Source organism: Brienomyrus brachyistius, chromosome 1, assembly GCF_023856365.1.
Source record: "Brienomyrus brachyistius isolate T26 chromosome 1, BBRACH_0.4, whole genome shotgun sequence".
NCBI lineage: Eukaryota > Metazoa > Chordata > Actinopteri > Osteoglossiformes > Mormyridae > Brienomyrus > Brienomyrus brachyistius.
This window is the reverse complement of record NC_064533.1, coordinates 1,789,438-1,802,260: the sequence shown is the minus strand read 5'-3', so window position 1 is coordinate 1,802,260 and position 12,823 is coordinate 1,789,438. Positions and strand designations below refer to the sequence as shown.

The window sequence follows — 12,823 nt, the reverse complement described above, 5'->3', positions numbered from 1 at the left end:
CAGGTGGGGATTGAAACTGTAGCAAGAAGACATCCAGATAGCAAACCATAATACCCAGTCAGGGAGCACAAGCATGGAGACGACATACACACGCGTGGGGACGTCATACACAAACGTGGAGACGACATACACAAGCTTGGGGACGACATACACAAGCTTGGGGACGACATACACAAGCTTGAGGACGTCATACAGAAGCATGGGGACGACATACAAAAGCTTGGGGACGACATACACAAGCATGGGGACGGCATACACAAGCATGGGGACAGCATACACAAGCATGGGGACGCCATACACAAGCATGGGGACGGCATACACAAGCATGGGGACGGCATACACAAGCATGGGGACAGCATACACAAGCATGGGGACAGCATACACAAGCATGAGGACGCCATACACAAGCATGGGGACGACATACAAAAGCTTGGGGACGGCATACACAAGCGCGGGGACAGCATACACAAGCACAGGGACGGCATACACAAGCATGGGGATGACATACACAAACGTTGGGACGACATACACAAGCGTGGGGATGACATACACAAGCTTGGAGACGACATACACAAGCTTGAGGACGACATACAAAAGCTTGAGGACGGCGTACACAAGCTACATCAGGAATAATCACTTGGGAACCACTTGATACAGATAAACTCAATACCTCACAAAAGGAAACTGGGTTGGAGCAATATTTATGAAACATACCCAAGTGAAATAGTACCTAAGTGTGATTCATTCACAGTAACCAGCTCTGTTTAAGGTGTGCACTGGATTATGGATCTAGAGTTTGATTGGTTGGTGGAACTGACATATTTAAATGACAAATAATTCATTCATTTTAGTTTGATCCATAATCTATGGCTTGAGCAAAGGTATATCTGTGACCAGTGGCACAGATGAAAGGGCTTTTATGTCCCCTGACAATAAAGAATTTAGAATGACATTGATCAGGATGATTGATTAGAAATGGGGGGGGGGGGCAAGTAGGTTTATGTCACTTTTTATTCGGTAATATCCATAACCTATGTAGTATCCAATAACTGGGTACCTGGTGAGTTAAACTCATTAAGTTGTAGTGTAATTTTAGTAGCCAGCAGACAGTATTTTTACCCACAAACAACTAAAACACAAAAATTTGTGGTGAAGTAGTTCTTGCCTTGTTAGCTCTACACAAAGCACATAAAAAGCATATTAGCTGAGCTGGCTTTCTTTAACTCCAATTAAACTCTTTAATTAAAATCCTGATAAACACATACAGTGAATGACTTTACCGAAACCACCCGGAAAGACTAGAACTCATTGTATGGGGACTTTATTGTGATTATTTCTTTAATTATCATTAAAGATTCAGGACCTTTTTGCTTAATTAGCCCCACCGTCATTTATTGTTCCAATTTAAGCTTGAATAAAAGAGAGAGGGGAATTATCAGAGTCTAGGGAAGCTTAAAAGTTGTACACCTTTCCAGAGCACGGGGCTGCTTTCATCGTGGGTCGGCGGTGTTTTCAGCTTGTGACTCCTCTGAATATTTCATGTTGTTTACGTGGCCCTACTGTGGCAGGAGAGTAACTGTATCCTCGACACTTAGCCTGTATTACTAGCGTACAAATAAATTAATTTAATCATATCCCAGGTTAGATATTTCCCCCCATTCGAATAACTCTAGCCAGGGACGCTGTAAAGGGGAGGTAAACGATGACGATTCTCGGGGCCCATGACTGAGAGGGGGCCCAGAGAAGCCCCCAATAAATGTGTTGGGGGCCCTGTCAAGATTCTTTTCATGGGGCCCAAAATCCTTAGCAGCGCCCCTGACTCTAGTGTCACCTCCGAAGCCTTGCTACTCACCTGAAACAGGTCATTAGGTGAGACAATGCCCCAGCATTTCTGCAGCAGCCCTACAAACCCCAGCAACACTAATAGACATCTGCCACTTAACAAGGCAGTAAGTTAAAAAATGTAGCGAATATTTCTTAATGTTACCCGCGCAGGGTAATTAAATTAAGATCAAAGCCGGAGTCTCGACGTCCATAATCCGTTTATCGAGCGACGGTCATGGCTTACTGGGTAACCTGATTACGGCCATTTCTCTGAACAGCCGGCCAGGCGCATCTGTAATTACACATCATCGCCGTCCTGTATAAAGGCTGGGTACCGCAATAAGGAACCTTGAATATGAACATCAGAAATCGGAAAGGTGATAATTATCGCTTGAATGATTTGACTGGATTCACGTCGTGAAAACATTTCGTAATGGAAATTCAGCCGTGATCAAAAAGATAGCCGGGCGATCGCTGACATTTATGTCATGCAGGGCATTAGGAGTATTAGATGAACGCGGAAAAATGTCAATGGTGTCACCGATGTACTTGTTTAATGCGCTTCTGTTGAGTCCTGCGGCGGCATGAACTTAATTACTTGGAAGAGAGAGTTGTGGATCTCCTGGGGCCGAGCATCCAGGGCGGTTTTTAACCAAAGCAGTGTTGATAATATGAATGAACAAATTAATCTAGAAGCCAGATTCCGGCTTGATTTGGTTTGACTGGGGATGAAAATGTGGGCGAGGCCGTATAAAATGCTACTCATTTGTGCTAAATGACACAAAACACCGTTTTCTTTTCCCAGTGAAGCATTAGGGAAAGAGTTTAATTACAAGGGCACCGTCATGCCGGGGCACCGGCGGGCTGCGGGTTTCGCCCACGCTGATCGATCCTCCAAGTCGGGCTATTTTAAAGGAGAGTCAAATGGCTTATTCAGAGATGAACTCTGCGTAATTTTTATGTATGAAGAAGTCCAGTTGATATGAATTAAAACCTTTATACGACCATTTTATGCGCGAAGAAAGATCCATTTAAATGAAGGACCTTATTACAAATGAGGTACATTTATAACGTACTGTATTTGCATAGTAATAAGACGAATTATGGCTATATTAGCATAGAGGACAGAAATAAAGGTTCCGGAATGAAAAAAAAAAATCAAAAGACATCAAACAGTAAAGGTTTTTAGTTTAAGTTGGGTTTCACCTCCTGGCAGCATAGTCGTCTGAAACGATGGTTTATCTGTGCATTTCTCAAAAAGAAAACAGTTCGTATATAGACCTGCTTGAATTCCTATGCCTACAGGTTGTATATGTTCTGGAAAAGAATACGTGAGTCAAACTGAGGAAAATGTATTTTAATTATTATTGTAATGAAAGGAATCGGGGAACAAAATAATGCTCTATTTCACAGCGAGATGTGCTGCCGGACATTAGGTTTTGTATATACAGGAGCCCACATTTTAACCCAAAGAGAAACACAGCATGTGCGCAGTTACTGCCAGAGCACTGTGCCGGTGTTACAGGCAAACAGGCGGCATGACCGGCGGCCGGCGACCGGCAGTTAATCCCCGGGTCCCCTAGCCGTCAGCTGGCCGCTCATGTACGCCTGCATGCTGCAGCATTATTACACGGAACCAAAGCCGCTAAGACTGAAATAATAGGACGTAGGAACTGCATTAACCTCAAGAAATGCACTCTAGAACAAGTCTATGGTGTTTTTCGTATTTTTATTTTAAATTACCACTCCACCATTTTAATTAACTAAAACCCCAATTCCCGATCATTGTCTTTTTAGTACAATGAAGCGTAGCATTAATATCCTTGTGTATTTCACTTGTCATATATCTAACGTGAGAGTCAGTCTTTCCATGACACCAGGCTCACTGAAATGATTTACTGAGAGATACGTTTTAATGAGCTGCAGTCACTCATGTGTGAGGGCATTTTAATTGAAATCTCCTTCTGCTTATGTATGATTAAAACTCATTTAACAAGTTAATGTGAAGAGAAAAGCAGGCGCGCGGCTTCCGGGGAGAATCGCGCCGAACCAAACTTGGGGACGGGGCTTCGTGTTAATGACGTAAAGCCTAATAAAGAGTCACTACAGCGCAAGTGGTGAAAATCGCAGTGTCTCAAAATCCCCAAGCAATTACGTGTTTTCTAGCTGACCCGTGTTTTTAATATAACAACTTAATCAGCATTTTTTAAGCTATCCACCACTGGACACATACATTCCTTTTACCCTGGAGTGCAACTGATGATATTGAAGCAATTCACGTCACACAATAGTGGATATTATTCTCGGTATCAGTCTCCCGACGTGAAATTCCTGCATGCAATCTCAGCGGCGATCATATTCTAATTTATTTAACGAACCTGCACTGCAAAACAAAACTGCTAGGCTAAATTCCACATTGGCATCATTTCTGCATATGCTTTTGTTCATATCACATATAAAGGCAATCACAACAATTTTCATATTCCGTTTAAGATAAACAATAGTTTATTTATATTTCTGATTCACAAATGCTTCTTTATCACAACGACACATTTACTGGCTATAATTTTGCCAACTACATATAATTTCAAATAAGACCATTGACAATTGACTTGGAACAGACACATTTACAAGATTTAGTCTGCAATATATTAATAAAAAACTTTTGCAAAAGAGTATGAACCTGCATATCCCCAAATCTTGAGAAGACATTGAGTACCAGTAGCATTTCACTGCTAAACTGCAATAAAATGCAATGCAATATACTGTTTGGCATTATTAACCAAGAAATAATAAAAAACCAAATCCCACAACCCTCAATGGTAGTTAAAATTTATGAGAATAATTACTGTACAATACATACAAGCATACAATCAATAGCAATATATTTATATAGATGGTAGGAAAAGCTTTTAAAAAAAGCTTCAGTCTTCTGTTCATAAAAATATTGAAAAACTCATAATTGTGAATGTGAAAGAGCATACAAGACAACAGTTGTCAGACGTTCTGGGTACAGAGTGTCCCTTTAAAAGACAATTTGGCACCACAGTTAAAACCAGGGTAGAAAAGAGCCAGACTTTGGGATTCTGCAGCAATACTGCTGTTAGTCATGTCAAGTCATGTGACAAGCAGAGTAACAATCACAGTTTTGTTTTAATTTTACTTTGCACAAAAGCATTTATAAGGCCAAAGAAAAGGAAAACGAGATGGCTGACAAGAAAATAATATTAAAACCTACGAATGCCAGTTAAAAAATTTTGTTTATAAAATGTTACCTGGGTTACAAATTGTTAAAATATCTTTTTCCTCATAAAAATGCCACATTGAACGAGGCAAGTAATTAACACCGCATGTGGTAGAGTGCGTCTCACACAGTGGTGACGGACAGGAAGGCGTTGTGCACCTTCGCCCCATCCGGAGCCTTGGCCCCATGCGTCATCAGTTCCTGGATGGTCATCCAGTTGTCCAGGATTTTCTTGTTACGTCGTTTCATCATCTTCTTGTGGCTGAGCTCGATGATGCTGACCTCATGGCGGGGCTCGGCTGCGGCTTGCGGCGCCTCCCGCAGGCACTCCAGCCGGCTGCGCTGCATGAACTCACGGCGCCGCCGCTGCTCCCGGGCCCGGGCCAGCTGCTGCTTGCGCTCCTCCTTGCTCCAGTAGCGGCCCAGCTTGAGCTCGCTGGCAGCGTCGTCGTCCGTGGTCATGCCGCTGCGCTCCTCGCGGATCTTCAGCGCCCGCTCACGCAGGATACGGTCCCGTGCTGGCCTCTTGGTGATGTACCGAGTGCCGTCACTCCGCACCTTCACCTTCCACTCCATCTTGGGCTCTACGGCCACCAGGCTGAGCTGGCTCTCTGCGTACTCAACAGCAGAACGCTGCTGGACCAGGTGCATGTAGCTCTGGTAGTGCTGGGCATGGGCTGGGATATTCGTGTGCCGGTGCTGGGAGCTGTGGTATGGTGACAGGTGGGCATCCGTTGCTACCTGGGCCTCATCCTGCCCGCAGCCCTCGTCATCTGCTGGTAGGGGCTGGTCAGACTCTGAGGGGTTGCTTGGTTCTGGGCTGCTGGTAGCTGCTGGTCCGGCAGCTGGCTGGCTGTGGCCAGCAGCACGAGTCCTGCTGAGGTTCTTCTGGTTGGTGATCCGGACTCGCCTCTGTAGGGAGTGGTCCGGCGAGCGGTCGACTGAGTGCCACGCATGGTCAGGAGAGCGGTCCATGACTAGGGGTGTGCTGCGGCAGCTTTCTGCCGTGTTGTAGGCACTCGAACTGTCTTTGTCTGACTTCTCAGGGTGCTCGTTGATGTCAGCCAACTTGCCTCTTGGCAGGTTGGTGCATCCTTGGCTCCGGGAAGCCCAGTCATGGTTTGGGTCCCGGATCTTGCGGAGCTGGTGAGCCTGCATGATGTTCTGGCACTCCAGCTCAATGCTCCTCAGCTCTTCGTTGAGGAGCTGTAGCTCCCGGCCCACGCCATCTTGCTCAGATAGGCTGCACTCAATGGTGCTGTGCCGGCTATAGTACAGGCCGTACTCGCCACTGTTCCGGATGTGGCACTTAAGCTCCAGCAGCTGCTGAAAGTGGTCGCACTCCGTTTCCTCATCTTCCTCATCCTCATCGTTCTCCTCTGGTACCTCAGGACAGAGCGAGTTCAGGTGTGCTCCTGACACAAGGGTCTGGACACACTGTGGCCGAGGATTGGACCAGAGCTGATCCTGCTTGTCCTGCACACACTGAGCCAATTTCTTATGGACTTGGGCTAAGATTGCCGGCTTGGAACACCCTTTGTACTGCATACTCTTGTCTGAACGACCCATCCCACTGTCCTGGTTATTGGATGAGCATGTTGCAACATCTGTAGTGATGTCATCTTCCTCCAAACTCTTGGACTACAGAGGAAAAATGTTTAAGTACATTAGATGGTATAAGCATCAATACACCATCTGTCTGTCTTGTTGCATAATAACCACCATATTGATATGAAGCACTCAGCAAGAAATCACTCACATCCATTGTTTATTTAGCCAGTAATACTGAGCATCGTTGCACAGCAGAGCAAACTTTGCATAATCAAGTAACTGGGGGTCTATAATTAAAAAAAGGCTAATTATAGTGAAACAGTCAGCTTTTGTATGTGTGTCCCCATGGCTTACATTGTTTAACTTGCAAATAAATTAATTTACAGTATGCTAATCCATCCATCCATCTTCCAGTGCCTCATCCTGGTGAGGGTCACAGGGGGCCGGCGCTGCCTCCCATGCAGCCCTGGAAGGCATGTGAGTAGAGTACACCAATACCTCGACTAACCATACACCATGAATGAAGCTTTTTTTTGTACTTGTAGAGGGCTATGTAGGTGTGATCCTGTTCCTTTTTTGGTGCATGACCTAAAGCCCTGAATTTAGATCGACTTCTCTAACAATACTGATCAACAGTCAGAAATGAGACATGGAAATGAGACTAAATGCATTTTAACCTGAATGGTTCTCATTGAGCTGCCGTCACATCGCAGTGCTGATGGCCCCTATGAAAAGCTGGGATAACCTTCACTGGACAATCCCCAACACTCATGATGAAGGCCTGAGCGATTAGGGGCTAGCTGACAGTGCGCAAGATCATTATTATTTCCATTATTGCAGAGTCATTAAGGTGATGCAAGGTAGTTTCCAGAAGTCTCACTGTGAAGGCTGGGAGGCTGGGAAGGGCTCCCGCCTTCACGGTGAAGGCCCAAGGCCGGGAAGGGCTCCCGCCTTCACGGTGAAGGCCCAAGGCCGGGAAGGGCTCCCGCCTTCACGGTGAAGGCCAAAGGTCGGGAAGGGGTCCCCCCTTCGCCGTGAAGGCCAAAGGTCGGGAAGGGGTCCCGCTTTCACCATGAAGGCTGAGGTCGGGAAGGGCTCCCGCCTTCACGGTGAAGGCCCAAGGCCGGGAAGGGGTCCCCCCTTCGCCGTGAAGGCCAAAGGTCGGGAAGGGCTCCCGCTTTCACCATGAAGGCTGAGGTCGGGAAGGGCTCCCGCCTTCACCGTAACGGCCCAAGGTCGGGAAGGGCTCCCGCCTTCACGGTGAAGGCCCCAGGTCGGAAAGGGCTCCCGCCTTCACGGTGAAGGCCAAAGGTCGGGAAGGGCTCCCGCCTTCACGGTGAAGGCCAAAGGTCGGGAAGGGCTCCCACCTTCACGGTGAAGGCCCAAGGCCGGGAAGGGGTCCCCCCTTCGCCGTGAAGGCCAAAGGTCGGGAAGGGCTCCTGCTTTCACTATGAAGGCTAAGGTCGGGAAGGGCTCCCGCCTTCACCATAAAGGCTTAGGCGAGGAAGGGCTCCCGCCTTCACTGTGAAGGCCAAAGGTCGGGAAGGGCTCCCGCTTTCACCATGAAGGCTAAGGTCGGGAAGGGCTCCCGCCTTCACGGTGAAGGCCCAAGGCCGGGAAGGGCTCCCACTTTCACCATAAAGGCTTAGGCGAGGAAGGGCTCCCGCCTTCACTGTGAAGGCCAAAGGTCGGGAAGGGCTCCCGCTTTCACCATGAAGGCTGAGGTCGGGAAGGGCTCCCGCCTTCACCGTAACGGCCCAAGGTCGGGAAGGGCTCCCACCTTCACTGTGAAGGCCAAAGATCGGGAAGGGCTCCCGCTTTCACAATAAAGGCTTAGGCGAGGAAGGGCTCATGCCTTCATCGTGAAGGCCCAAGGCTGGGATGGGTTCCCACCTGCTCCACCGAATGCTGCTCCTCCTCCAGCATCTCCCTCTTGAGCTCCTCTAGAAGGTCACTGTGTTCATCATCCAGCCAGACCTCCTCCATCTACTCAGCAGAAGAGGGGAGGAGCTCTGTGCAGTCAGTGCTGGGGTGCGCAGGACCCCATTCATTCCCGATATTTATTCTATTCACCACCAGGACATCTGATTCTGCTAATCTAGGGCTTGGTAAGGTGATTCAGTCAATGAGGCGGGTAGAAAGCTGCCTCTGAAACTGCTAAAGTCCTTAAAGGGATTCAAAACGTGGTACATTTATTTTCTGGAGGAGACACAAGCGTGTCTTGGTTTATCTACAGTGGTGACAGACAGTTATGAACTCTGTGAAAGAAACTTTATTCCTGTTATATTTTTACCTAGGATGGGATTTGATGTTTGCCTCATTATAGATAAAGAGAATCCATTTACACCTATGTCACATGATTCTGACAAAGTCACACTACAAACTGTAACAAAAAAAAAAATTATGCTGCATGACCTGAAGCAAGCATTTCACACAAGACCTACTGTGTCTGTGAAACAGATTTGAAATACTGATACCTATACGAAGTTTCATATAGAGGAACATCTCCAAACTGATTTATGGGCTTGAGTGACTAGTATTTGTCAACCCAGTCCTCGGGGATCCCCCAACAGTCCACATTTTTGCTCCCTCCCAGCACACCTGTACCACATATTCAGTGTTCTTGATTGGCTGGGAGCAAAAATGTGGGTTGACTGTGGGTCCCTGAGGTGTTGAAAATTACTGGTTTAGATTAAACCGACATTCTTAAACCTACTGGACTCCAGTGAACTCACCTGGACGTCTGGCCTGGCAACCAGCAGGATGAGATTCCTGCAGTCCTCACTGGAGAGAGCAGCCACTGCTTCCTGCCGGTCCTGCACGTCACGCCCGTTTATCTGCCAGGCATGCGTGTGGATACACACACACACACACACACACACACACACACACGTTTATATGCATATTGTGCATATTTGTGGGGACTGTCCATTCATTTCTAATGGAAGAACCCTAATCTCAACAATGATAATGTTAACCCCTAACCAGCCCTAACCTTCACCATAAGAGACCAAACAAAATGCAAGATTTACACACGCACAGACACACGCACAGACACACGCACAGACACACACAGGTGAGTGCTTAATCCCCTCATCCTTTGCCCCCCTCCCCCAAACCATAACACCAAAAGAGGCTGGGGGAAATCTAGGCACCCACTGCTACATCTCCAGCTCCAGTAAGCTCCTGAGATAAGCATCACCAGTCCATTATGCCCCTGCAGAGGGGGGTGGAGGCCCCCATTGATTGTGGGGGTGCCAACAGTCGCCGGTGGGAGCGGTCATGTTCATAAAAGCATCCTTCTAGCATACATCTGGCAACACAATTAACTGGTGGCAGACAGCTGCTGTTTGTCTCTGGCCGTGCAGAGTAATGTGGCTGTCACCGGTAGATAATGGTGCCGGATCTCCCGGGTCTGGGAATCTCCGTGCCTAAATCGGTCATGCCGCAGTGTCGCCCTGACGCACACGCGGCGGCTCAGATATCGGCAGCCCCAAACTGTACCTGCGGATCACGCCACCCTGGAAAGCAGCCCTGAGAAATGGCTCCCAGTTAATGAGGGAGGAGCTGCTCTCCAGCGAGGCTGCGGGAGGAGGGATGTCTCACCAGAGACATGAGGTAGAAGACAGAACCCCAAATGCCCCCCCCCCAATGTGTCATCTCCAGTTTGGTGACAGTTGGTGTTCAGTCTGCAACAGCTGAAAGTGTGCAGAAAGGCTGGTAGGAAGACGATGAGGCGCCGTTACCTGTACAATGCGGTCCCCCTCTCTGATGCGGCCGTCCTTGGCGGCAATGCTGTTCGGCCCCACCTGTGCGAGGAAGAGAGGGCAGTGTCAGCAGGGGGCCACGGGGCCTCCAGCCACTGCTCTCTGCGCGCATCTCCCTGGGAGGACGCCGAGAGCGGCCGCTCGGTCGCGGAGGTGCCTGCTCACTGCGACAGGAGAGCTGCTGAAGCCGTCGAGATAACGCAACATCTGCAGCAAATCCCGGAGACGGACGTCCCACTCCATCCCAAACGCTATTTCCATAAAATCCCCGGTATTTAGCTACTGCCATCTTTCACAGCGCATAATTAATTCATCGTACCGCCTGGTGTTTGTGTCCTTAGCAGAGCGGATACCAACGGGCTGTCAGTTACCGGCGACAGCCCACGTTTAAAATTCCTTACATGTTCAGCCGATTGTACCTCGCGGGCCTGAGACGACTTCAAACAAATCTGTGTCGCGGAGGCTTGATGGCGCTTTCTGTGTGTTGCCAACACGTGGCAGAAAAATCACTGTTCCCAGAGGGTACGAGCGCTACAAATCTGCCAACAAAATAAGTTTCCCTAAGACGAGACACGTCTCTGAAATGGGTGGAGAGGGGAGACACTTTCATCGTGATTCTCTGTGAGAAATGGATTTATGCTCATTCCATTTTGCATTTGCTGCATATGTACAGAATGTATATTTTTTCCTGTGAATTCTGCTTTTGCGATTATGCTACAGAAAGGATTGCATTCAACATATAACCAATAATAAGCATATATGTATAAATGTGTGTGTGTGTGTCTATACACACACACACGCACACTTATGTTCACACATTTATATATTGGAAGTAAACACGGATTAATCCATAAATATCTTCCAAATAATCACATAAATAAATATATTTAGAAAGCGTTACCAGGTTTAAGCTGCAAATCATAATGATATCTTATGTTATTCACACTGAATATTAACACGGTATTAACAAATCAAACTGCAAATGCATATTCCACAACAACCAGAGCAGAAACAATGGGGAGAAATAAAACGACAGTTTCTCGCGAGCAGAAATATAAAAGACGCACCTATAATGAGAGACAGCTAACATTCCCTTTGATCGGCTGTCTATAAATATCGCGGTGGGTTTGTTTTGAAAGCCTGATGCTATCCGCCGCTATAGCGGGACAGCTGGGAAGACAGCGATTCCCAGCAGGAGCACCACTCTGCCGCCGAGCGCCCAGACAGCGACGTCGGCGACCTGTTATTGCGAAAATCGTCTGCATATCTGTTTGTGTACATGTGTTGTGCCGTCAGGAATGTTAGTGCGAATACCGGTAATAAGGAACGTTGCCATTTTACACTTTGTAAGAAACGAGAAAGGTGTCAGAGAGACCTAATTAAAACCCACAATTTAAATATGGAGGAGAATATTTCATGATACATCATGGACTTGAATTTCAGTCTGCAAAGGAGAAGTGTTTGGGTATGCAGTCATGATAAAAGTTAACACCTGCAGTAATCCCTTACCAGACTAATCTCTGTCACTAGTTATTTCAAAATAAAAGCTAGTTTGTTGTGGTTTCATCAGCGCCAACCGGAAGCATCCTAATCAGTTTTGGATTCTCTGGACCATGAGTTCAATGCTACTTTGCGAAATGAATCATAATGAAGTACAAGTACCTTTCTTGATGGCGAAAAGCACCACAGCCTTCTGCAGAACTGAACCTGCACACAATATACTGATCATACTGATCAGGCTACTCTGCTAACTGCTTAAATATATATGATTCGACTGCAAAACCAGCAGGATGCCCCTGACAGGTACTCACCTCGCTAACGTAGATGGCCACATCGTCCTCGTCATCGGTCCGATAACAGAGCGTCAAGCCCAGCTTCTCCTGGCTGTTCAGCCGGCAGAGCTCCACTTCCTGTAGAGGTGAGGCCGTAAGGGAAGAGGAGGACCGGTAAACACAAAGCAGGAGGTGAAGGAATCACTGCAAGGGTGCCAATGAGATGCACGAGACACATGTCAATGCTGACTGCTGCCCTCATGCTAACCAACCAAAACGCTGCACTAGGGTTACTTATTACAATGCTTGCATTATTAAATCTTCTGGAATACCTTCAAGACAAATATGAACTTTAATTCATCATTTGAAACTCATTATGAGGCTGAGAATAACAGTTTGGAGTTAGAATATTATTGTGTATGTAAGTCTTTCTTTCACCACTTCTGCAGCCAGCAGTCATGGTGCACGTAAAATATTTATCATGTTCTCCAAGACTGATGAAAGAAACCACAATCTTAGTTTTACCTCGAAATCCTCCATGGGTCCAAACACCCATCACAACTGCCTTAGATTTCAGATTAACAAGCATCAAATTGTTATTTTATTCAGGGCAAAGTGATATTTTTAAAATAGAGCTGCATAAAGAATCCGCCAAGGCTTCATGA

General features: G+C 47.0%; 1 protein-coding gene across 4 annotated transcripts in view; it reads right to left on the bottom strand.

Moving 5' to 3' along the window:
- Positions 1-4,298: 4,298 nt before the first annotated feature.
- The window catches only part of LOC125739863 (PDZ domain-containing RING finger protein 4-like), an 86,511-nt gene continuing 77,986 nt past the window's right edge, over positions 4,299-12,823 (bottom strand). For all 4 annotated transcript variants that reach the window (XM_049010388.1, XM_049010396.1, XM_049010404.1 and 1 more), the window contains 5 exons: positions 12,198-12,296; positions 10,366-10,428; positions 9,355-9,456; positions 8,513-8,605; positions 4,299-6,709 (listed from right to left, as the gene is read on the bottom strand). In XM_049010388.1, the coding sequence (XP_048866345.1) occupies positions 5,192-6,709; positions 8,513-8,605; positions 9,355-9,456; positions 10,366-10,428; positions 12,198-12,296 (1,875 nt within the window). In that variant the 3' untranslated portion in view covers positions 4,299-5,191. The remainder of the gene's footprint in view (positions 6,710-8,512; positions 8,606-9,354; positions 9,457-10,365; positions 10,429-12,197; positions 12,297-12,823) is intronic.